At 43.8% G+C, this 24,523-nt stretch overlaps 1 protein-coding gene across 1 annotated transcript in view; it reads left to right on the top strand.

Moving 5' to 3' along the window:
- Positions 1–24,523, top strand: part of EFNA5 (ephrin A5) — a 288,003-nt gene that overhangs the window by 214,338 nt on the left and 49,142 nt on the right. The window contains exon 2 of the mRNA XM_052644124.1: positions 23,833–24,125. Coding sequence (XP_052500084.1) covers positions 23,833–24,125 — 293 coding nt within the window. The remainder of the gene's footprint in view (positions 1–23,832; positions 24,126–24,523) is intronic.

Genomic DNA, 24,523 nt, shown 5'->3' with positions numbered 1-24,523 from the left:
AGTGTCTTTAGAATGATGCCAGAAGGATAAAGAGAGATCCACTTAAAAGAGTATGGGGCTTGTTATTCTTATATGAGGATGCAACATTCATAGAAATTTTTTTTAAAAGGAGAAAAGAAAAACCAAATAAGCATTCCTTTCTTGTTTCTTGAAGGCTTTAGGTGTTTTACTGAAATGCTACTTTTATGTTTTTGAGTTAGGTCTTTGTGTGTGCATGTTGGTATATTCCTAAGTTTTCTCGTGTGTATACACTATAATTCTTATATTTAGCTAATGACTCTTAGCAGGGAAGGTCAATCTGAAAATAATTCTCTAAGAGTTTAATATATAAGAAATAATGATTTGTTTCATATAAAAAAGTTTTGCTTTCATAGTTCTGATCATTTGATGAAAATAGATTTGAGTTTTTCCAAGCAAATGTTGTAAGTCGACATTTCTTAAACGGGACTGGGCTTGGATAATCTATATAATTTCTCTATGCATTTATTTATTCACTCACTCAAGATTATATTCATTTATTCATCAATTCATTCATCAAAATCTATTCTCTCTTTATGTAAATAAATTTACATATATAAACATATATTGAGAATATTTATTCTCCACCTCCCTAAACAGTGAGCTAGTTGATAATCTCCAAGTACTGAATTTATTTTTAAGATTTTTGCCCTTTCTATTTTGCAAAATTTAGGAATATTTATTGGATCTGTTTGTTCATGAAAATCGTATTTTTATCTTAATTTTTGCAGTTTATAGGTTGAACAGTCTTGCATTATTTTTTTTACTTTTACACATATGCCTAGATAGCTAATACAAAGCAATGTAGCTGATTTATCTAGTTGCTCTATGGGCAATTAAACCAGGAGTATTATCGCAGCAGGAATAAGTGGGCAAATTACACATGTGAAGTAAATGGGTCTTTGAAGCTTGAGCACATAGGTATTACTGTACAAGAGGCTATGTTAAGATCCCTGAAGGGATCAATGGAAGTTTATTGATGAATAGCAGAAAATAGAGAAGTGATGTCATAAACTTTTAACAGTCTAGTAAACTATTTTTAAGGTTTTCTATATTTAAGGTTTTCCATCTTAGTGAGATCTACAGCTTTCTCTATGCAGTAGAGGAGGGTTGTCCTTGATACATTGAGAAGAAAGCTCTCTAACTTCCCAAGGGATTAACCCCAAGGGATCAAAAGCCAAGGCCAGGCAGCTCTCGATTTCCTGCGGTTGTCTAAAGAAAATGAGAAGCCTCCAGAAGCATTACCTTTGTTCTCTTAAGAAATGTGACAAATGATAGAGCATTGTGACTTTTTAAATCTTGCTTATGAGTTGCCACATAGAGGCAGAACTCTCATATCCTCATGGGCTTGAGTGGTCTCCGGTTGACCTCAAGTATACTATATAATTTTAGAATTCTAAACACCCCCAGTGTCTCACAAAACAGAGTGCAGTTCATATGAAATAATGAGTACTTTGTTGGAGGATTTAGTAGATGAACCACATACATCCAGTGCCCTGGTTTTCACCCTTCGCCCTCTAATTGCTTGGTGTTTCGTGCTTTTATCAATTATGAGCAAATTTTAAGGAGCAAAAGTAGAAAGAAAGAAAAAAAAAAAAAACATTTGGGTTGCAGAGGAATAGTTCCAGGCAGTAGGCTTTCATGAATGTTATATATGAATTATAGCTTTGAACATACTTAAAGACATTGAGACGAGAAAATATTTAGTCAGCAAAACGAGTTTAGAAGAGAGAGAATGGCAGAAGGCATTCTACACTCCACGGCCTGGGACTTAATTTAAAGCAAGTCACAATCAGGCTGATAGCCTCAGCTTTCAGTGAAGATTTTGCTGTCAACCAGAGAAGCCAAGAACTTTGTCCCTGGGATCCTGAACCCAAACATACAGAGGCCCCAGGGTGTTCAAAAAGCCATTCTGTTCCGTGAATCAAAACAACCAAAACACATTTTTGTTTGGCACAGCCCATTCCCTCTCTTCTAACCCCCCTCCTTCCTCTTAATGCTAAAGTTGAGGCATATAAAATATTTCAAGGCTGTCTGTCATAGTTAACCCAAATTTATTGCCAAAAATAACAGATCATTTGAAAGGACATGATTTGCCTCCCCTCTGGGACCTGTGGGTCTATCTACCATGCATAACAACACAACATTTATGTCAGCATATCCTTCATCAGAGAGCCAGAAGGGAAAGTTGGAGAAATAAAAGAAATGACCTCCATCTGTTTAACATGTTGTCAACAGTTTTGGAGACAGACAAAAATCTTAAATTACCTCTGCACTTAAGGTACCTAATTACCTTCCAGAAGACTTTGGATGAGAAGAAGTTTTATCCGTCCAGTGAGGGTAATACAGATGTGGGGTTTTTTCCCCCATCGTTTTTTAGGCAGAGAGAACAGGTGTAGAACAATTCTGATTAAGTGCACATTATGCATTTATATCCCTATGATGGGGAAGTTGGAACTGAGAGAGCTCCTCAAGGGCTTTGGATGTTAAGAGACCCCATGAAACAATTCAGAAGATACTTGAGGGGGACATTTCTGAATGATGACCTCACTGATTCTTCTCATCATTCATGCTCGCCATTTCCTGTTGTGCAGTTTCAGCCCTCTGTAGGGTTGAGAGCAGGTGTAGGGGGGAGTTTGATGATGTGATAAACGGTGACTACAGCTTTTCTTGAAGCTTTTCATCAATGATGACATTCCTACCAGTTGCCACCACCTAAATAGTCCCCCACTCCAGTGCTCTTGCCTGGAAAATCCCATGGGCAGAGGAGCCTGGTAGGCTGCAGTCCATGGGGTCGCTAAGAGTTGGACACAACTGAGCGACTTCACTTTCACTTTTCACTTTTCATGCATTGGAGAAGGAAATGGCAACCCACTCCAGAGTTCTTGCCTGGAGAATCCCAGGGACGGGGGAGCCTGACCGGCTGCTGTCTATGGGGTCGCACAGAGTCGGATACAACTGAAGTGACTTAGCAGCAGCAAATAGTCCTTAGTTTTGTTGTTTTCCATGGGAAAGGGTGGAATCCTTTTCGTGATTGTAGCCATATTCTGCCCTTCCAACCTTATGTACCAGACACTAGACACCTAGTCATCACGACCCCCTGGGTCCCTGGGCACTGGACACTGGCCACCTTGAGGGTCTGGTTACAGCTGCTCCTCACTGCACTGAAATGGATGCGATGAAGGGAAACCCAGGAATGAAATTTGGCAAAATCTTAATGTCCCACTGTGATGTCTTACCATTTACTTTCTGAGATGACTCAGCCAGATGATTCTGCATGATCTCTATGCTAAACTGAAACAGCATTGTAGAACATTTAGGTCATCCAGTTTTTCTTTTTTTTTTTAATTTTTTTTATTTTAAAGGTGAGATACAGAGAGATTAAATGCCTTCCCCAATTCACACTATATTTAAAACAGGGACAGTGTTAAAGTCTAGGTCTCCTATGATGTATATCGCATTTCATCACAGAGATTTATTTGTGTGACTCTCTCCCGTACTAGATTGTCAGTTTCCTTAGGGCAGGACTCTGCCGTGGTTCATTTTTGTTTGCCCACAGGAGCAATACCTGAGCCACGTATACTTGAGTGAGTGAATGAATGAATGAACAAAGATAAGTCATAAACATGTGAAAAGTTAATCAGATTAAGAAAGGATAGTAGGTCAGTCTGGGCTTCTGTGGTGGCCTAGTCGTTAAAGAATCGCCTGCAATCTGGGAGACCTGGGTTTGATCCCTGGGTTGGGAAGAGACCCTGGAAGAGGGCATGACAACCCACTGAAGTGTTCTTGCCTGGAGAATCCCATGGACAGAGGAGCCTGGCAGGCTACAGTCCATGGGGTCACAGAGAGTCGGACACAACAGAGCGACTCAGTCCAGCACTGCTCAGTAGGTCCGTTGAGTACCATATTGTTCAAGTAAACTGTAATTTTATAGTTTAAGTTAAAATAGGCCTTCTTGAAGAGAATGCGATTCCTTCTAATGAAATATGATGACAGGCTACAAAGCTGACCTCAGCAGAACTGGGAAGTCTCACGTGTTTCTTTACTCCCTGGGCCTGCACCTCTGTCTTTCTGTCCAGTGTCCCTTTCCTGAGGCCTTTTCCCCCAGTCCTGCGGACCACTTGCTCTTTCTGAGGTTACCCACTGTATCCCATAGTCTTTCAGGGGTCTTTGCTAGGTGACAGCTATTAATCAGTCAGAGAAATGAAAATACACTAATGTATAAGCGGGCAAGTATGATTTCTCTCTTAGGCGAAATAACACTCACCCAGTTAAGAAGTGAAATTCCCTCTTAGGAAGTTATTTTTGTTTAAAGATTGCTTTTGTGTCCCAGAAATCACACCACATGGGAAAACAGCCCTTCCTTCCTCCGTGTATTTTTATTTTTTATCTTTTTTTAAATTTATTTTTTATTGGAGGACAGTTGCTTTACAATGGTGTGTTGGTTTCGGCCGTACAGAACCGTGAATCAGCCGTGAGCACACATCTGTCCTCTCCTTCTTGAACCTCCCCCGACCCCCGACCGCACTCCTATGTATTTTTATATCCAACACACTTCCACAAGGCTGAGTTGCCTTGTGTATGCACAGTTCCTTCAGAGAGTCAGCACGTCTCCTCCCCTCATTTATAAACTTCTTTTTGAAACCACTTTTCCTTCTTTCACAAACAGAAATCTGTTATAATTACACTCTGCCCGCTCAAGAGATGTTCTGACGACTATCAAAATTTCTACTTCCCAAGATCCTTGAGGCTCTCATGATATCTTTCAAAGCAGTACAACTCTTTGGCGCTGAAAAAATACCCTTTTTAGTTATGTAAATAATGGAATTGTACCTGGTCCTCTTCCCTGTCACTATTTGTCAAGCACTGTCTAAGCACTTCACAGTCAGTCCCGACTTGCATTTCATCCATTCCTTTGATCCTCACAGACGTCCTAGGGGTGCAGCGTTATTCCAGTGTTGCAGACGAGGAAACCAAGGCAAGAAGGCAGAGTAACCTGCCGAGGGGACAGAGTCAGCAGTCCCAGAGCCCAGACTCGGAGCTCGACAGATGGCTTTCTGTCCCTTCCCTGTGAGCTCTCCCTGTGCTGTCTGCCACGATCAGTGAGAGAGTCGTCCCTGCTCAGTTATCAGGTGGATGTCTGCGGAGTCTGGGAAATGAAGGGGAAAGTTGGACTATCTTTCATCAACTCTGATTTCCTTGATAACCACCAGACAATCAGCAAATGTTACAAACCATATGTGCTGAAAAAGTCAGGTGCCACCAGGAGGACTGGAAATGCAATTTTCTTTCCACTCTGATTTCCACTTTTTATTAGCATTGCCTCCCAAGTGGCTCAGCAGACACCTGTCCGTATCCCAGGACATCGTGTGCGATCTGTAGCCATCCTTGGGGAGCCCTGGGTGGCTGAGCTCCACGCTTGCCAGAGGTCTCTCTGCCCCTGCCGACATCTCTGCCTGAGCAGCTCTAAAATGCTCGATGAGCTGACGAGCCTCCCCACCCATGGGCTCCAACGACTCAGGCTTTCTCCATTGTCAGATTTGCGCTGCCGGGGAGAGCGGATTTCTCCCTGGGGTTTTACATTTCCCCGCTGCCTTTATGGATACAGGTGAATTAGTGAAGTGGGCACAAGGGGAAAGCGTTTTAAACCTTTCAGTAAAGCACGTGTTCTCGGCACAGAGTGGATTAGAATACTCTTTGGGGCTTGAAAATCATGTCTCAGAATGGCAATTTTGTATTCTTTTGTCCTGTGAGCGACAGCTTTGGCATTAGTTCATACTTAAATAACAGGCTTCCCGGGTGGCACAGTGGTAAAGAATCTGCCTGCCAATGCAGAAGACACGGGTTTGATCCCTGGGTTGGGAAGATCCTCTGGAGGAGGGAATGGCAACCCACTCCAGTGTTCCTGCCTGGAGAGTCCCCATGGACAGAGGAGCCTGGTGGGCTGCAGTCCATGGGGTCGCACAGAGTTGGACAGGACTGAGTGACTAACACACAAACACACACACACACACTTAAATAAGGTATTTTATCATTAGTCCCGAGACTAAAATTAGTTTACTTAAACTTACAAGCAGAAAACATTCAGACTAATAAATATTGAAAACTATGTGATGAGATAAACAGTTGTTTTTTTTTTCCTCCAGAATGAAGCACAAAACAGAAATGTTATTTCAGACTGGGAGCAGATAAATAGCAAGCTATGTCTGAAAATTATTCTCCTGGGTTCTAGTTTTTACAGTAAAGGTATTTTACTTCCATGTTTGACTTTTACACAAATGGATTTGGAAAAGAAGAGCCATCCCTGCCCTGTGTATAGCAGCTGTGCTTACTGGTTTTATAATCTATAATCCTAAATTGCGCTTCTATTTTAATTTCAGCATTCCTAAAGCACAGGATTCTTATCAGCTGTTCAGACATGACTATTTCAAATTGAAAAGAGAAATTCAACCATTAAGTCTCCTCATCTTCTCTGAGATTTTCTTTCTGATGTGATGAAGTGAAATGCTTCTTCATGTCGCCCGTAATTTCCACTTACACCACCATCTTGCCTATGCAAACTTTTAAATAGGCTGTAGATGTGAGAGCGTCTAAAATCTGTGGTACACATTTTGTCTGGCTTGGCATTATTGTTAAGTCAGCGAGGATCATAATGGAGTGCAGGGGATGAGAAAACAAGAATCCAATCAATAGACGCAAAAGGCAAATGAACCTGCATGAATTAGCACTCTTAATAGGAAAAGATAAATGCACATTCCCTTTCATCTTTCAAGCCATACACATGATTGGAAGAGGTCTAACAGATACCACCCTGAGTTTTTTTAAAAAATCTTTTTTCATGGGTGCAAAAATTAGAAAATGCAAGTAAACTGAGCGTTGAAGTGCCTGTTCTGGGCTGCTGAAATCAGGTCGATGTTTCAGATCCAGTGTGTGGAACTCAGCATGTTGTGTCCACGTGGCTGACACCGTCCAGTGTTATGCACAGAAATACCGGCCCTCAACAAAGATCTCCGGAGGAGGGCTTGTTTCAAGACCAGAGTTTGTCTTGGAGGAACGAGCCTCTGATCCTGACATTCGGGTCTTTTCAGTGAACTCTGTGTTTACACCATGTCCACTTCAGAAATGGCAGGAAGGATTTGTCAGATGAAGAATGTCCGGGTGTCTGGGACCTGGGTAGTCACCTACCACCGTAGCAGCACACGGCAATTTCACAAACTCTCCCTGGCTCAGCTCAGGGAATTCCGAGGGAATGAGAGCAGCGTGTCCTGTTCCCCATTATACTGATTACACTCTGCCTTGGGGGGAGTGATGGAAGCACGGATGTCAGAGGGTAGCAAGGGTCTGGCACTCTAGCTTCGCGTCTTAATGTAACTAGCAGCGCCCAAGGATGTTCTTTATCACTTCTTCCTGGGCTCTTCACCTCTTCGTTTATCGCTTCTGTCTGCGGGAAAGGAACTGGGTATTAAAAAAGGCTGACAGTAACCTTCAGGGCCTTTGCTAAAAGGCAATCTCCGCCATGGATTCACCATCTCACTTGGGCAGGCTTCAGTCCAGCCCAGCAACCGAATCACTTGTGTTGCTGGTTGATTTAATGCAGGCCAATAAGAAATAACCCTGGTGGTTTTTTGATGGCATTTCTCCAAAGAGCTCAATTATAGACAGGGAGAAACCTGCACCCCAGGGAAAATTTCAATATCCTCTTTCATGATATTAGGGAATACTCTGGTTTGAAGTAGGTGCTTTTTAAGATAAGGTATGTGTGAAATTCACACTGCTATCATTGTTTTTATTATTGTTTTACAGCACCTGGAGAACTTTTGCTCTTGGGGAAATCTAGAAATTCTCTCTTAGGGGAAATACCATTTGTATTGTTAGAAGAGAAAGAAGAATTAACTTGTCAGTGTTGTTTTGCTCTCAATCCAGACAGCCAGAAAGAGGGTTTTTTTTTTTTTTTACATGTCTGCTAAGTATCAGCATTTCATATCTTTTTCTTTGCATATTTTGAAAGAGGTCTTTCCTTAGCCCTCTTCCATTGTTGCTCTTCACTGTAATCAGTACTCTGTGTGTTATATGATATAGCTTTGTTTCATTAGGGCAATGAAAATGGTATTGAACAATAGCAATATAATGCAGGGAAACAGTTTGTAATTCAGCTGGAAATTGCTAATGCAGCAGACAGTCGATAATATAATCAGCTCGACTTTCCTCGGAAAACACAAGCGAAATTTCCCTTATTTTTCTCTCAAATCCTTCTCATCAGGCTGGAGTGAGGGAAATGCTCTGAACACCACTGGAAAGCTGGTTGCCCCTGAAGAGAGAATTTCTGTATGCCCTGGGTTTTGAATGACATCCACAGGTCCTGGGAAGAGCTCCTATTTAAGACTCAAATTCTCCCTGGAGACTTGTTTTCTGAGAGACTAGATAATTAACAGTCCTGAAAGGAAACAGCTGGATGAAATGGTGCTCAAAGTTCCTCCCTCTCGTGCGCGTCTCTCTTGTCTTGATGCAGAAGTAGGGTTCTTATGAAATTATTATCGAATATCACGTCCCAAGGGAAGACCAGGGGCTCTCTCTTTACAAGCCTATGTTATGCATGCTTTGCACACTGAAGAATTCATAATTGCTGTAGGTTAAGACCGGTAAACGTGAGTCATGTCTAGGACGGCAGAGGCAAGCAAGTTGGGTGTTTTTAAGGAGTGAGGCGTTAGGATTTTATTGCTTTCGACGGTAGTAACTTCCTTGTGGTTGTTCTAGAGTCAAAACCAACTGTGTAGAAAGTTTTATGTGAGAGGAGTGCACAGAGTCGGTGCACACAAATACTTGGCTGCAACTATAATACTGAGAATTCCATTATATTTTACTTCAGTGAGTGCTTGGAGAAGCTGGGTTGCAATTTACCATTAGGAAAAAATAGGAGTGATACATCTAATTTTGAGTCTCTCTATACATTTCCATTCCAGTACTCTTGCCTGGAAAATCCCATGGATGGAGGAGCCTGGAAGGCTGCAGTCCATGGGGTCGCGAAGAGTCAGACACGACTGAGCGACTTCACTTTCACTTTTCACTTTCATGCATTGGAGAAGGAAATGGCAACCCACTCCAGTGTTCTTGTCTGGAGAATCCCAGGGATGGCGGAGCCTGGTGGGCTGCCATCTATGGGGTCGCACAGAGTCAGACACGACTGAAGTGACTTAGCAGCAGCAGCAGCATACATTTTCCTAGTCATTGGAACCAACACAATCTCCCTACTCGTGATACGAATTTTTTAATGTCCTAATGGTCCAACAGAGAAGAGCAGTATTTCATGTTTCCAGAGACTTCCACACATCTCTGCCATCTTTGGAGATATTAATTATATTTTGAAGCCACCACCCTGATTTTCAAAGTAAGCAAAATTAAAGTCATACTCTGCTGGTAAGTGCTGCTGGGCACCTGTGAGTTGCTTCCATCAGCTTTCATGGCCAGAAACTTGTATTTAAACCAAAACAAAAGCCAGAAGCCCCGCCCCGTAGTTCCAACTTTTCAGCTCGTTTCCTCCTGTGGGTTAGAATGGCTGGTCGCCTCTTAGGACTCACAACCCTGATGGGGTACGTGTGCACTCCAGACCTTGTCCCAGGCATGTGGCAGACACACGGAAGCTCATGTCACAGCCCGCAGGAGCCAAAGGGGAGGCGATTTTGCCGCCCGGCCCTGTGTCCCTTCCTGGCCCCCGTGTGCATGCCTGACGCCGGGCGGCCTCTGCAACACAAACAGTGTGTCTCCTTTGCGATAGCCCTGTGTCCTGTGCCTCCAGGCTGCCCACCTAGCCAGCGCGTGCCCTCTGTTCCTTTCTCTAGCCATGTTCACACGACCGTAGTTGCCAGCACTTTTAGTGACCAAGACTCAGGCTTTTCAGTTAATGGCTGGCTTCCTGAAAACATCCTCGGGTGGGTTTTGGCTGCAGTGAATCTTTTCTCAGCTCCAGGGTACCCGACACAGAGAATCTGAGAGGGCGCTAAAGTGAATTCCCTGTTTGGTTACCCTTTCACTTTCCAGAGATAGGGGGAAAGGTATATTTTACATTTGTCTCAAATATATTTTATGTTTAGGATGGAGAAAAATCTACGTTCCCTTTAGAACACCAAATGCCTTGTGATTTTCATTAATTGTCACACACGGAGTAGGTACTCAGATGTTGAATTAAAACATCAGTGAAAGTGCCCTGTTTTGTAAATAAACAGTGCGATACAGTCCCAGCTGTCACTACCCTAGGTACAGATTTTGCTCCACTCCAGGCCCATGTCGTAGCTCCCATAGGTTTCATTCATACCTTTGTCATTTTTCTGACCCAGCGTACCAGAATTGAGTTAATGACTCAGTCGTAGTTCACATTCTCTCTCTGTTGAACCTGAACAGGAATACAGTGTTAACGCGGTCGTGGAAGAAACTCTGAGGTCTGGGCTTGTACTGTCGAGTGCTGAAGAAAGCCAGTTGTGACCCGTCCTCTCAAGGCCCTCGGTGCTGAGTTGTCATGCAGCCTGGCAGGCCCCTTATCACGCTCTTATTTCATCATCTCTGTGTCTTGGCATTAACCATCCCTCTGAAATCCCACAATCTCCCCAAGTGGCTCGTTCAGAGCTTGTAGCAGGACCAAAAATTCTGAAAGTTCAAGAGGAGGGTCATGTGCATTCGCTTTGAACTGCAGCTCTTCTCCGAGGTAGACACTTTGAAAGTGGAGCTTGCTAAAATGGAGGGGGCAGGGGAAAAACACAAGTCTATTCTCTGTCACTGAGACAGACAAGCATTTAAGTAGGCAGGGGTATTATAGCACTTGAGAATCCCCTAAAGTGCTTAGATTTATTTCTGAGAAATAAATGGTGAATTGTTTATTTCTTTCTCCCCCTTATGTTTTCTTGGGATAGAGCAATTAGTTTCTTATTTTTTATGATTGCATTATTCTTGCATATATCTTTCTGTGGTCCAGGCTATAAAAGTAAATAGAGGATCCAGCTGTATGAATGAATATGCTTTTAATGAGTGTGGGGAGGAAATAATAATACTAAGTAGTAGAAAACCATTTTTATGTGATGAACCAAAGTACCTTTGTTCCCCAGCTCCCCAGTCCTGAGCCACAGGCCCCCAGGAAATGCCTGTGTAAAATGACAGCTTCATGCGTTCTGGCGTTAACAAAGGTACCTCACGGTGTGTTTGGTCCCCACAATGCACTTAATATGATTTTTTTCGGAAGGCGGTGGCATATTCTGTTTTAATTTCCAGGGTTGAGGAAGGGTAACATGGAGTATGTGACTTTTCTCTAACACCCTTCATTCTATCTTTGGGTGAAAGCCTTGCTGAAACAGTGAGATAACACAGTTGCTGGGTGATAATACAGTCATTTTCGTGGTGCCATGAGTTAATTCCAGAGGTGAAACTATGCTTACGCAGGAATATAATGTGGCATCTCCCCTCAGACCAGCCACTTGCTCAGAACAGCAGGTGGATGTCAAGTGTCTCCTGTGTGCAGGGTGGTGTGGGCTGCCACCAGGCCTTCCCTCCACCCTCTGGTCCCCCTTATTCCCTCTCTTCCTGGCCACTCTTCTCTGGTTGTTATTCGGGAAGTCTCCGTGACTCTGGAGTCCCTGGCAGTGATGTAATTCGAAAGCACCCAGCCCCAACTCTACCATTAATTAACTTTCAAGCGGCCTGTGTTAGTCTCCTCAGGCTTCCATGACAAAATACCACGGACTTGTTGGCTTAAAGAATAGAAGTTTACTTTCTCATCATTCTGGAGGATAGAAGTCCTGGATGAAGGTCCAGCGGAGTCAGCTTCTGCGAAGAGTGCTCTTCCTGGCCTGCAGAGGCACAGGAAGGGAGAATGGAGGTGGGTAAGGGGTGGGGGGCATTTTTTGGCGTCTCTTCTTGAAGAACACTAATCCTGTTGGATTAAGGCCCCACCCCTGTGACCTCATTTAACCTTAATTACCTCCATGTTTATCTACAGACACAATCACAGGCTGGTTGAGGCTTCAACGTATAAATTGGAGGGTGACCCAAACATGCAATCTGTAATACTGCCCAAGTAAAAGGAGGGAAAAAAAAAAAAAAAACTAAGAGAACCACATCGTGACGTGAGAATTTGGTAGTTCAACTTTTGGCCTGACACTTGATGCTTCCGCCACCCACCAGTGCCCCATGTGAGCACATTCTAATGATGGTCGCAGGGGAAAGTTGAAAAGTCCCCGGAAATAGCCAAGTGCCAGTTTGCCTTCCCTCCTTCCGAGAGAGGAGGGGTGGGAGAGGAGATTTCTAACACCCAGGAGTGCTCACGGACAAGGGATTGGTTCTAGTGATTTTCTACAAAGATTCAAGCTACGCTTTGGCAGCTTTGAGGTGATGAGAAAGTTGCTTTCCTTTCATGACCCTGGCCTGGGGAACAAAGGCTGGGTGTCTGGACAGCAGAGGCGCATTCTGGTCCCTGTGACTCCCGTGAACTGGGGCAGACCCTGGGCATACCCCAGCCTGGTCCAGGCCTGACCTGAGCAGAAGGGAGCCTTGGAACCAAAAGATTCTCAGGATCGCCAGCTTGTGGTTGCTGGGACACGGCTCAGAGCAGCACAGGGGTTGGCAGCAGCTGAAAGGGAGCCTTGGGTGTTCCTGCCAATGTGATAGGCACTTGTAGGATTTTGTGAAGCCGGCTGATGAACCCTCTCAAATACAGGCACCCAATGCTGCTCAGCTGTGTAATTGGGATGGAAATGGGCCAATGAGAGGCAGCAGTTTATTCTTAACCTTTGGGGAGTCCTGTTCCAGGAGACTCTGTGTGGGGGAGAGAAAGAAGCATTACAAATAATAAGCTTCTCCGCCTGATTTGTAATGAATTAGTAATAAATGGCCTTGTGCGCCCTGCAAGTCTGACGATCGCAGAGCAGCTCCAGCTAAGAGCACGGGACCACATCTTATTTTGATCAGCTGTAGCATAGCAAAGACATGTAATTATCATAATCTAACAATTAGCCTGGCATCACTTTCCAGTGTTTAATTACCCCGATAAATGGTAATTGAATAGAGGACTTAATGACGAGAGAAACTTCCATTCTGCCTTAGGTGCTGAAGTTGTCTACCCGGCTAGGCGTGATTCTCTAGCCTTGCTTGAACAACAGGCCTGATTATCATTTTCCTTTCTGCCTTTGGCTGTTATTTTGTTTCCTGGTCTTGACCTTTGTCTGTATATTATTTGGCTCTTATCAACGTTTGATACTGGGGTCCAGAACACAGAAGGAGGTTACTGGGCACTTTGCAAAGTTTTGTCTGCTTTTGAGTGCTGCTTCTAGTGTCCATCAGCTACGATTTCCTGTCTGGGACGTCCCTCAAGTCACCACTGTGTACAGACACCATGATGAGCGCTGGGGATACAAAGATGAGTAAACTCCAGGAGCACCTCCAAGGAGCACTCTACGTAAAGAAAGGAAGCCCCCGTAAAAATAGATGGCGTCACAATAGCCCTGGGGATGTGCTCTCAGTGCTCAGCTCAGCTCAGCCGCTCGGTCGTGTCCGACTCTCTGCGACCCCCTGGACCGCAGCACAGACCCCCTGGACCACAGCATGCCAGGCCTCCCTGTCCAGCACCAGCTCCCAGAGTTCACTCAGACTCACGCCCATCAAGTGGGTGGGGCTCAGTGCTCTGCCGGCATTGCTGTTGGTGTTGTTTCCTACATCTATGCATTTACCTTGAATGAATTCAGTATTCTCTGTGACTGCTTACCACCTACTTCCTACCCACTCCAGATCACTTCCGTCTCTCCAGATTTGTATCCAACAAGGTCCTAACCACACCAAGTGACAACAGCCACTTTCTCATGTGCCGATTTGCATGGAAACAGCAATAATTTCTGCTTTGCATCCTAAAGCTTTGTATAAAGCACTAGTATCACCATTGTGCCCTAGCTTTGCAAGGTTCTTGCTTACCCTGGTCCAATGACGATCAAACATTAAAAAAAAGCCATAGAACATTTATTCTCTTTCTTCCAGCTTGTGTTTGTTCATTTACTAATAAACTAATAGAGATTAGTTCCACGCCATGTAGATCTTGGACACCCCACCCCAGTTTTTTTGAAAACTCAGGCCATGGTAATGATTCCAGTAGGTTATCATCAAGCTATAATACAAATATTTATTTTTCTGCTTATACAGCAGTAGGTAAGGAATAATATAAATATTTCTTTACTGCTTGTACAGCAATAGGTAAGGACCATGAAATCATTATTTGAGCTGGTTAGTAGTAAGGGTATTAACTGCGGCTCTTTGGTTATTGTTCTTAATTTTGAAACTAGGAAGGACCTGAAATTGGGCTGGGTAAGTCCATCCTTGTAGGATACAAAAAGGGCTGCATGTGTGTGAGCCGCTTGGCAGGCAGCTTAATGGTTTGACTGACTCTCCGCCCCCCTTATGCCCTGAACAGAGTCCGTTTGTTAGGTCCTTGTTCTCCCAGGATGGTGGCTGGACAACCTGGTAATGGACTTCCTGCATCTGTTTTTGGATCTGGGTGTGTGTGGCAGCCGCTTTGTTCCATGTGCTCGACACCCCGTAGACTCTGGATAACTTTGGATATGAAGGGCAGCTTGGTCTGGAAGCTCCTGACCAGGAGTCAAGAAGGAGCCTGTTTTGGGTGATGGAAGTGAACTCCGTGAGGTCACACACCAATTGCCAGATGATAATTCTTTATTTTATTTTAATCCCTTTTAGAAAACCATTTGCAGTGGTCTGCAATGTGTCGATGGCACCCCACTCCAGTACTCTTGCCTGGAAAATCCATGGACAGAGGAGCCTGGTGGGCTGCAGTCGATGGGGTCGCTAAGAGTCCCACACGACTGAGTGACTTCACTTTCACTTTTCACTTTCATGCATTGGAGAAGGAAATGGCAACCCACTCCAGTGTTCTTGCCTGGAGAATCCCAGGGACTGGGGAGCCTGGTGGGCTGCCGTCTATGGGGTCGCACAGAGTCAGACACGACTGAAGCAACTTAGCAGCAGCAGCAGCAGCGGCAATGTATCAGGTCTGTGGGACTCTGCCTGCTTCATTCTTTGGCTGATTTAGCCTGTTGATGTCGACACATTCTTACTTCAAGCCCGAGGCCTCTTTGGGGGCTTGGAAGCAATTAGACTGTCACCCAAAGCTCTGGGTCCCTTCCTGAAAGAAGGTCTTGTTTAGGCTCTGCCAATTTAATGCTCTGTTTCCTTTGGAGCTCCTCAGTCAAGCTAATAAAACAAACCCCAAACAAGTTAAAACACTGGAGGACAGAACATTTGTGGGCCTTGTATTTGAAACAGGTACTGCATCTGGGAGATCCCAATTTTAAAAAGTCATTCAGCCCGAAGTGACTTGTACTAGAAAAGCGACAAGCACAAGGCATTGAGATTTCCGTCCATCTATTTGAGATGAGTAATTAGCGTTAATTGAGTGATTTTTAAATGACTTGCTTTTAAAGCACACACACAGAGAAGAAAAGGGACAGGTTGGTATACTAAACCAGTAATAAATTCTAAATATCTGGCCAAGAAAATTACATCTTATTCTTATCACCAACAGCTACTGAACTGAAGACAAAGCTCTCATGCTGCAGAATTTGTGATTACTGAAACATTTATATTTTTCTTCCAGCTTGCATGTGTAAGAACGTCACTGGAATTTTCGTTAATGGATAGCAGAGCTAGGAGGTGGCTCTGGGTTCTAAATATTTTGTCAGAATTGTATGCTTCGTTGAGTGAGTGTGTGTTGTAGCCTACAGCCTTTCAACTGCACAAGAATATGTAGAAGACATATCTGAAATTCATCCTTGAGGAGGTCTTCTTTTAACTTGTAAATCTTCAGTTTTGTGAGGATTTTAGTCATTCTCGGTATGTTCTAGAGCCTGAAAGAGCGGGATTAGGCTGCCTGAAATGATGGATTTCTTTCATCGTGTACTGTATCTCATTCAGCCTTAACAACTGGCCTGGTATCGGTACAACTGTTTATGACTCTGATATCTCAGAACTAAAAATGAAGGTCAGTGACCAATACATTTGAAAGACTGGCATGTTTCAGCCTGTGTGAGAGAGGGAACATTTAAAATCAGCAAAGCAAATTTCTTTAGCTCCCAGTGATGTGAACATGATTTATCCACCCCAAGTCTGATTTGCTGTTTATATTTCTCACTTTAACCTCTGCGGGAAAACAAAAAAAGAACGTCTTCAGCTTTAGGATCTGAAAGCCATAAGGCTGGCATTCTGTGCTGAAAGGAGTAACAGAAGGAGACAGGAAAAGGCATGTTATGCAACAGAGAACGCATCCTGCCCGTCTCCTCCCAAAACATATTTATAAACCAAACCCCATGTCTGTTGCTGAGCCCATTAGGCCCTTCAGGACAGATGAGAAATTCTTCTGGTTAAAAAGAGACATCTTATTCTCAAATTAAATCCGTAATAGAATTGAAAGGCTGTGCTGTCAAGACACAGTCACTCTAGATTTAGTTTAAAATTTGGGAGGAACCCTGAGCTGATAAATTTGCCTAATCTTTGACCATAAATCGTATCCTTCTTTTACATTTCAATTTCAGAATGTAATATATTAAGTTGCCCCGTAATTAAAGAAGTGACACTATAGTCCGGTTCAAATAGGAATATTAAAACAATCACCGCCTTGACAGATTAAAATACATTTAAAATGTAATAATCAGCTATCCAGCTCATGAAAAATAACATTTTCATCACTGAGTCCTTTAGAACATTCCACGAGATGGGGATGAAAGTGCCTCACAGCTTCCTAACCTCTAACGGCCACCCTGTCTCCTTTCAGTAACGCCGTTTCTCTATTTATGGAGTGAAGAAACTTCACTTGGGAACTGCTTGATAAAATACCTGGGTACATATTTCCCTGGAAGCAGGCTCTCTGCTGCGCCAGCAGCATATGCTAAAGGCCAATTTAGAACATTTGAAATGTGCCTCACACCCTTTCTTTCCCAGCTACTGAAAATGAAGTACGTTTGGGCTTTAGCAAAGGAGGATGGCATGAGAGGAGGAGAACTGCAGGGGCAAGTGGCTGGAGAGGACCTCGGAGGCCGCGACACTGCCGCTTCCCTGCAGCCTGAGCCCAGGGCACCCCCGTGCGTCCTGTGGACGCGGCCTCCCAGCTCTCAGTGTCCGCCCCACGAGTGCAGATGGTGGGAGAGGAGGGAGGAAGGGCAAGGCTGTGCAAAGCCACCCACTGAGACAGGAAGCTACGTGATGGCTCCTTGGCGGAGCCAAGAGGAACCAAGGTCAGTGTAAGCTGAGACCGTCCACTCGAGGTCAAGGCCTGGAGTGGACAGGTACCAGGTGTCCCCTGCAGAGTGACCCACGTTTGAAATTATTTATTTGGGAGCAGAGCCCCACCGATCAGGTTAACTGTGGTCATCAAACAGTGTTTGGGTCCTTTTCTCAGCAGAAACCTGGTGGTACATTGTTGATAACTAAGAGAAAAGACAGCCTGTCAACTCTTCACTTCACCTCTGTGGTCCTGATTTCATCTGAATTCCAAGGCTCAAGCTGTGATTCCCATTCTCCAGACAGGTTAAATAAGGAGATAGATGTCTTCAGTAGTTTAAATGCATCACAAAAACTGTATTTACTGTGAGATGCCGTCAGGTGAGCGCTGAAGGGAAAAGAAGACAAACACACTTGTCTGCATAGAGACTTTGTAGCTCGAAGCCCACCTTTCGTTGTTATTTTTGCTGTTAGTAGCCCCGAAACTGTGTGTATATATATATATATATATATATATATATATTTTATCCAACCCTCCAGGCAGCCTCTAGGTCATCAAAACAATCATGAATTGCATAATTCGTTTTAGTAGGTGAATTGATTACAAAGAATTAGTTGCCATGCTGAATTTTATTCTTCTTCATTAACTAAAATGATCCTTTCACAATATAGATGACATTCTCAACCAGTCTACTGCCAAATTTTGACAAACGTGTACACTGTGTTCTTGTCCTAACAAAATATACACACTGTTATATATTACACGGAACACTGACCTCAGTAGCCACGCAACCCAGTGGAGGACAGGGGCCATAACTCTACGCCCACGAGATGCCTCCCGGCACCTGGGACTGGTGTTATCAGATCAGAGCCAGAGCAGTAATCATTTCACTCAAACACAATCACTTTTCTAAGGGTGGCAACCGAGCATACTTCCACATTGTAAGGTAAAGGTGATGTCGCTCAGTCATGTCCGACTCTTCGCGACCCCATGAGCTGCAGCCTACCAGGCTCCTCTGTCCTTGGGATTTTCCAGGCAATAGTACTGGAGCGGATTGCCATTTCCTTCTCCAGGGGATCTTCCTGACCCAGGGATCGAACCCGGGTCTCCCACATTGTAGACAGAGGCTTTACCGTCTGAGCCACCAGGGAAGTCCAACCACTGTGATAATTTACTAGAGATTGTATTGTAATTATTGTTGGCCTGTTGTATGCAGCCAGGAGTTCTTAACAATTCATAACATGCAGTGGTTTCAGAGAGGTAGAGAACCACAGGTCCAAGGGATGGAATTAAAGAGTAGAAGTTAAAGAGGAGAAGGCAATAGCACCCCACTCCAGTACTCTTGCCTGGAAAATCCCATGAATGGAGGAGCCTGGTGGGCTGCAGTCCATGGGGTCGCGAAGAGTCAAACACGACTGAGCGACTTCACTTTCACTTTTCACTTTCATGCATTGGAAAATGACATGGCAACCCACTCCAGTGTCCATGCCTGGAGAATCCCAGGGACGGCAGAGCCTGGTGGGCTGCTGTCTATGGGGTCGCACAGAGTCGGACACGACTGAAGCGACTTCGCAGTAGCAGCAGTAGCAGTTAAAGAGGAGACATTTATAAGAAAATGTCCCAGAAACTTACAAATGTGTTCAAGCAGTGGTGGGTTTCCCATGAAATTTGTAAATATTGGCATGTGTAATCATTCTTCCTAGAGGTGACTCTGCTCATTTAACATTAGCTAAAGAGGAGAGTGAAAAAGTTGGCTTAAATCTCAACATTCAGAAAACGAAGATCATGGCATCTGGTCCCATCACTTCATGGGAAATAGATGGGGAAACAGTGGAAACAGTGTCAGACTTTATTTTGGGGGGCTCCAAAATCACTGCAGATGGTGACTGCAGCCAGGAAATTAAAAGACGCTTACTCCTTGGAAGAAAAGTTATGACCAACCTAGACAGCATATTCAAAAGCAGAGACATTACTTTGCCAACAAAGGTCCATCTAGTCAAGGCTATGGTTTTTCCAGTAGTCATGTATGGATGTGAGAGTTGGACTGTGAAGAAAGCTGAGCACTGAAGAATTGATGCTTTTGAACTGTGGTGTTGGAGAAGACTCTTGAGAGTCCCTTGGACTGCAAGGAGATCCAACCAGTCCATCCTAAAGGAGATCAGTTCTGGGTGTTCATTGGAAGGACTGATGTTGAAGCTGAAACTCCAATACTTTGGCCACCTGATGCAAAGAACTGACTCATTTGAAAAGACCCTGATACCTGGAAAGATTAAAGGCAGGAGGAGAAGGGGACGACAGAGGGTGAGATGGTTGGATGGCATCACTGAATTAATGGACATGAGTTTGAGCAAGCTCTGGGACTTGGTGATGGACAGGAAGGCCTGGCGTGCTGCAGTCCATGGGGTCACAAAGAGTCAGACATGACTGAGGGACTGAACAACAAAGTGGATAACAGCTTCTCTGAATGTCATTTTCTCGTTGGTGTAATGAAACTAATTGTAACTACCCAATAAGGATGTCACGTGACAGCATATGTAAAGCCACAGTCTAGCAGATTCTGGACACAACAAATGTTTGTTGCATCAGTGAATGAAGGAGAGAACTGAAACCCCGTGAAGAGCGAGACTCATTCCTCTGGCAACATTTAGAGAAGACCCGAGAACTTGACTTTTGCAATCAAATCTCAGTTCTGAGGTCAGACTGCCTGGGTTTGGATTCTGCCTCCGCCTGTTTGTTCCTGTGACATGAGGCATGCTGCTTGACTTCTTAATCTCGGTTTCCTCATCTCTGACTCAGGGCGCTAGCTGTGTCTCTTCTGTGCGATTGTGATAGAGATTACATTGAGACAATGAATGTAGTATAATAACCACTCAATAATATTAGCCATACACGTGTGCTTCCTCATGGTAAGGCCAGGAAAGAATGATTCAGTGCCACTTTGTAGTTGAAGAGCATAATTTGGGAAAGTATTAGACTAACTCTCAGCCTTTCTTTGTTTCGTACTTAGCTACATCATACAGATGCCTTTTATGAGTTCCCTTTTGTCATTATTTTTATGTTCACAATGTCCATTCTTTGAAATTTACATTAGTAAACTAATTTATGCAAGTTGAATATGTGAAACAGAAGTGTAGGTTGATTCTTTGGTAAATCATAATCATTTCTTTGTCATATGCATAGAAGGATATCCGTACTAACTGCTGAGATAATTTAAGAACCAGCTCCAGGGAGTTCCCTGATGATCCAGTGGTTAAGACTCTGCGCTTCCAACGATGGGGTGCAGATTCGATTCCTTGTGGGAGAACTGAGACTCCATATGCTATGTGGCCATAAAACTAAAATACTTAAATTTCAAAAAAAAAATAATAAAACAAGGAAATAAAAGAAACATCTTGAAAAAATAGGTAAGAAAAAATAAAACTGGCTCCAGAGTGATTCACTTAACGCCCCACACAAAGTAAATTGTCTCCAGAAAAGGATAACTGGTCAACCCAGTGTAAGGTGGGTATTCAGTCTCATGGTTTGTTTATCAAAATTATAGCAGAATTAACAAGGATAAAAGTTAGAAAAGGGTAGCTAAATTTGAGGCACAAGAAAACCTGCCAATTTGTAGAATAACGCAGTCACAGAATGGGTGCGGGCGGTGGCAGCGTTTTTCCTTTTCTCTTCTAGGCCGGGTCGAGGGCTAGTAGAAGCTAAGATGAGTGACACGGCTTGGGGAACGGAACAACTTTGCCCTGGAATGTCTTTAAAATCTATAAAAATAATATAATAATGTAAAGTGCATCTGGGCATTGCCTTCTGCTGCAGTTCTTGTCTGGCTCTGAGCCAGAACCGTCAGCCTGCTCTGAGTGCAGGTGATTGACGGCGCAGACCCTTTTATCTGAACGCTGCAGTGTCTTTTCTTTGTACTTTGGCAGTGATGTTACCTTGATGTTCAAAAACCTTTTAAAAGCAGCGCAGGCTGTCCTTGCGTCTTGACAAATCGTTGTCTGCCGGTAATGAAGAGAAAAGTAAACCTGGCTTCGTGATCACTGTAAATATAAAGAAATAAATACTTCTTAGTTTTTACAAATGGTTATGTACCTTGAGACCCCCTTGCGGAAAAGTGATCTGGCCGCCTTCCCTTATTTCTCTTGCATACATCCACATGCTGCTTTTCAAAAGAATCGAGCAAGTGGAGTTTCTGAGGACCATTTGATATTTGGGGACAGAATTTAGGATTTTTACATGACATCCTTTCTCCGGGATTTTTGAAAAGGGAAACCTGGGGATTGTTTTTATTTCTGCTTCACGTGCTGCCACTGTTTAAAAAGCAGTACTTTGTTATCCACCCATTTTAATCTATCCTGTTAATAGTAATGATGCCTTTTATTCATGCGTACTTTTCATACGTTTCCTCATCCGAGGTCTGAAGCAGGCGTGTGAGGTCAGCAAGGTGGATTCTCGTTATTATTCTACTTAACACGTGAGGAAACTGAGGCTCAGGGTGGCTTACGACGCTCCTGCTCAGTCAGCAGCGGATCAAGTCCTTAAATCCTGTTCTACTCACTCAAAATAAGTAGCTCTACCACTGTTAGCACAGTGTGTTTCAGAAGGGAATCTCGACTTTGTCGACGAATGTTTAGCGTCCAGCGCAAAGGTGCCAGCATTCACAACAACCCGTCAGAGGTCCTCGATATGTTTGGGTGCCACATTTTAAGGAGAATACTGGCAAGCTAAAAGCCGTGAAGAGCATCGAAATGCTAGAATAATGAGGAGAAGAAAACTCTATCAGAAATGAACAAAGGATTTTCAAGTCTGGAGAAGGGAGGGTACAGAGACACAGCTGACGTCTCCGAGTGGTTTATGGACTACCTGGCGAAAGAGGAATGAGATTTGCTCTTCGCAGTCTCAGGCAGCAGAAGTAGGACCACTGGATGGAAATCACACAGAGGGAGATTTATGCTTAATATAAGGAGAAACTTGCTAACATCTAGCGATGCCCGAAAATGGAAGAGACTAGCTCACCATCACTGGGAAGTGTTCTCCCTGAGACTGACGTGAAGATTATATGACTTTATGGGCGCTGTATTTCAGCAGTAATGTAGTTTTATCATGACCCTCCTAAGAGCTCAGAGAAGAATTTCCTCACTAACTAGAAACAAGGGGGTTTTGTGGCCTTTTCCACCCTGATTTTAGAAAGTTGTGTACATAACAACTCCTGTTTCACACACCGCTGGGTCCTGGGAAAAGCTGTTCAGTTGATGGGGAAAGGCACCTTAGTTAAAACGGATAAGCAAAACTTTTCTAAGATAAGAATTGAAACAGACACGGGGGTGTGTGCAGTGATGTGTGTGTGTGTGCATATATTTTAACTCTTTCAGGATGGGGTGGCTGTGGTTTTGCTCTTTGCATTTGACTTGTTCTTTTCCCTGCTTCTCGGTCCAGCCCTTTTAGAACACAGCCTATGAAATTGAAAGAAATAAGGAGGAAAGTCATTTGACTTAGGTGGCTTCAACTTAATAGGGAAAGGAACAGGGCATCAAAACAGAGAGTGGCTAAAACAAGCTTGTGACAAAGCAGATTTTCCAAGAGAGACACCTAATTCAGATCCAGAGTCTCCATTCTGGGTCTAATTCAGGGGCTCATTGCTTCATCATTATGCCTTTGGGTTTAATTTGCCTCTGAAGTGGAAGTGTTCTAGGAATTTAATTTTCAACTTTTAAACTTTATGATTCTAATTCTCTCAATTTTATCCCTCTCATTTTCCACATTTTGCATAGGAAATGAAGGCTCTCAATTATAACAAATACCATTTATTCTTTAAATTATTCAAAAACATTTATTAAATGAAACACTGCTTTAGAAATATGAAAAGTTTGCTTCAATATATATATGATTTTACCAGTGAAAGGAAAACAGTCCATCAGTACGTTTAATAGTTAAAGTGAAAGTGAGGTGCTCCATTGGCAAGGTATTTGGAATAAATACAGTGCAATTCCTCTGGAGAATGGCTTGCTGTTATTTAAGATTTGGAACAGCAACATGTCAAACCATGCCTCAAATCATCAGTTCAGTTCAGTTCAGTCACTCAGTCGTGTCTGACTCTTTGCAACCCCATGGACTGCAGCATGCCAGGCCTCCCTGTCCAACACCAACTCCCAGAGTTCACCCAAACTCATGTCCATTGAGTCGGTGATTCCATCCAGCCATCTCATCCTCTGTTGTCCCCTTCTCTTCCTGCCTTCAATCTTTCCCAGGATCAGGGTCTTTTCCAATGAGTCAGTTCTTCCCATCAGGTGACCAGCTTCAGCATCAGTCCTTCCAATGAATATTCAGGACTGATCTCTTTTAAGATGGACTGGTTGGATCTCCTTGCAGTCCAAGGGACTCTCAAGCGTCTTCTCCAACACCACAGTTCAAAAGCATCAATTCTTCCTCAAGTCATGCGGCCCCAAATAAACACTTGCTACAATAAATCTTTTTAGCCTGAGCATGATTAAAGCCTTCCCCCACCGATTCCCAGCAGGCGCCACTCCTCCCTGAGTAACCGCATGGCTCTCTTCCTCCCACAGGTTCCAGAGGGGCGACTACCACATCGACGTCTGCATCAACGACTACCTAGACGTCTTCTGTCCCCACTACGAGGACTCTGTCCCGGAAGAGAAGACGGAGCGCTATGTCCTCTACATGGTGAACTTTGACGGCTACAGTGCCTGCGACCACACGTCCAAAGGGTTCAAGAGGTGGGAGTGTAACCGGCCTCACTCTCCAAACGGACCGCTCAAGTTCTCTGAGAAGTTCCAGCTCTTCACACCCTTTTCTCTAGGATTCGAATTCAGACCAGGCCGGGAATACTTCTACATCTGTGAGTACACAGCGATTTGTGTGTGTGTGTTAGGGGGCAGCTACACGAAGCCAGACTAATTTTTTTTTTTTTTTTTTAAGCCATGTTTCAGAGAATTGCAGAGAGCTGGACTCTGCCTTACGGATGTCTCCTTGTAAATGCATACACCAGGATCCCTTGATACATTAGCTGGAAATTGGGAGCACAAATTAGATTAAAGACACAGCGCCTCTCCCTGTATGAAGCTGCGTGTCAGCCTGTTCAGCGAACCACTGCTGACTTGTGTTTCTTTTAAATGAAAATTGCTAGGACTTCCCCAAAGCTCAGGAAAAGAAAAAGAGATTCCTGAAAGAAAAATTAAAGGAAATAATTAAATTTACATAGCTTGAAGTCATCGGATTTCTTATTCAGGTGTCAGC

Source organism: Budorcas taxicolor, chromosome 7 (assembly GCF_023091745.1).
Source record: "Budorcas taxicolor isolate Tak-1 chromosome 7, Takin1.1, whole genome shotgun sequence".
Taxonomy (NCBI): Eukaryota; Metazoa; Chordata; class Mammalia; order Artiodactyla; family Bovidae; genus Budorcas; species Budorcas taxicolor.
This window is presented reverse-complemented; position numbering and strand designations above follow the sequence as displayed.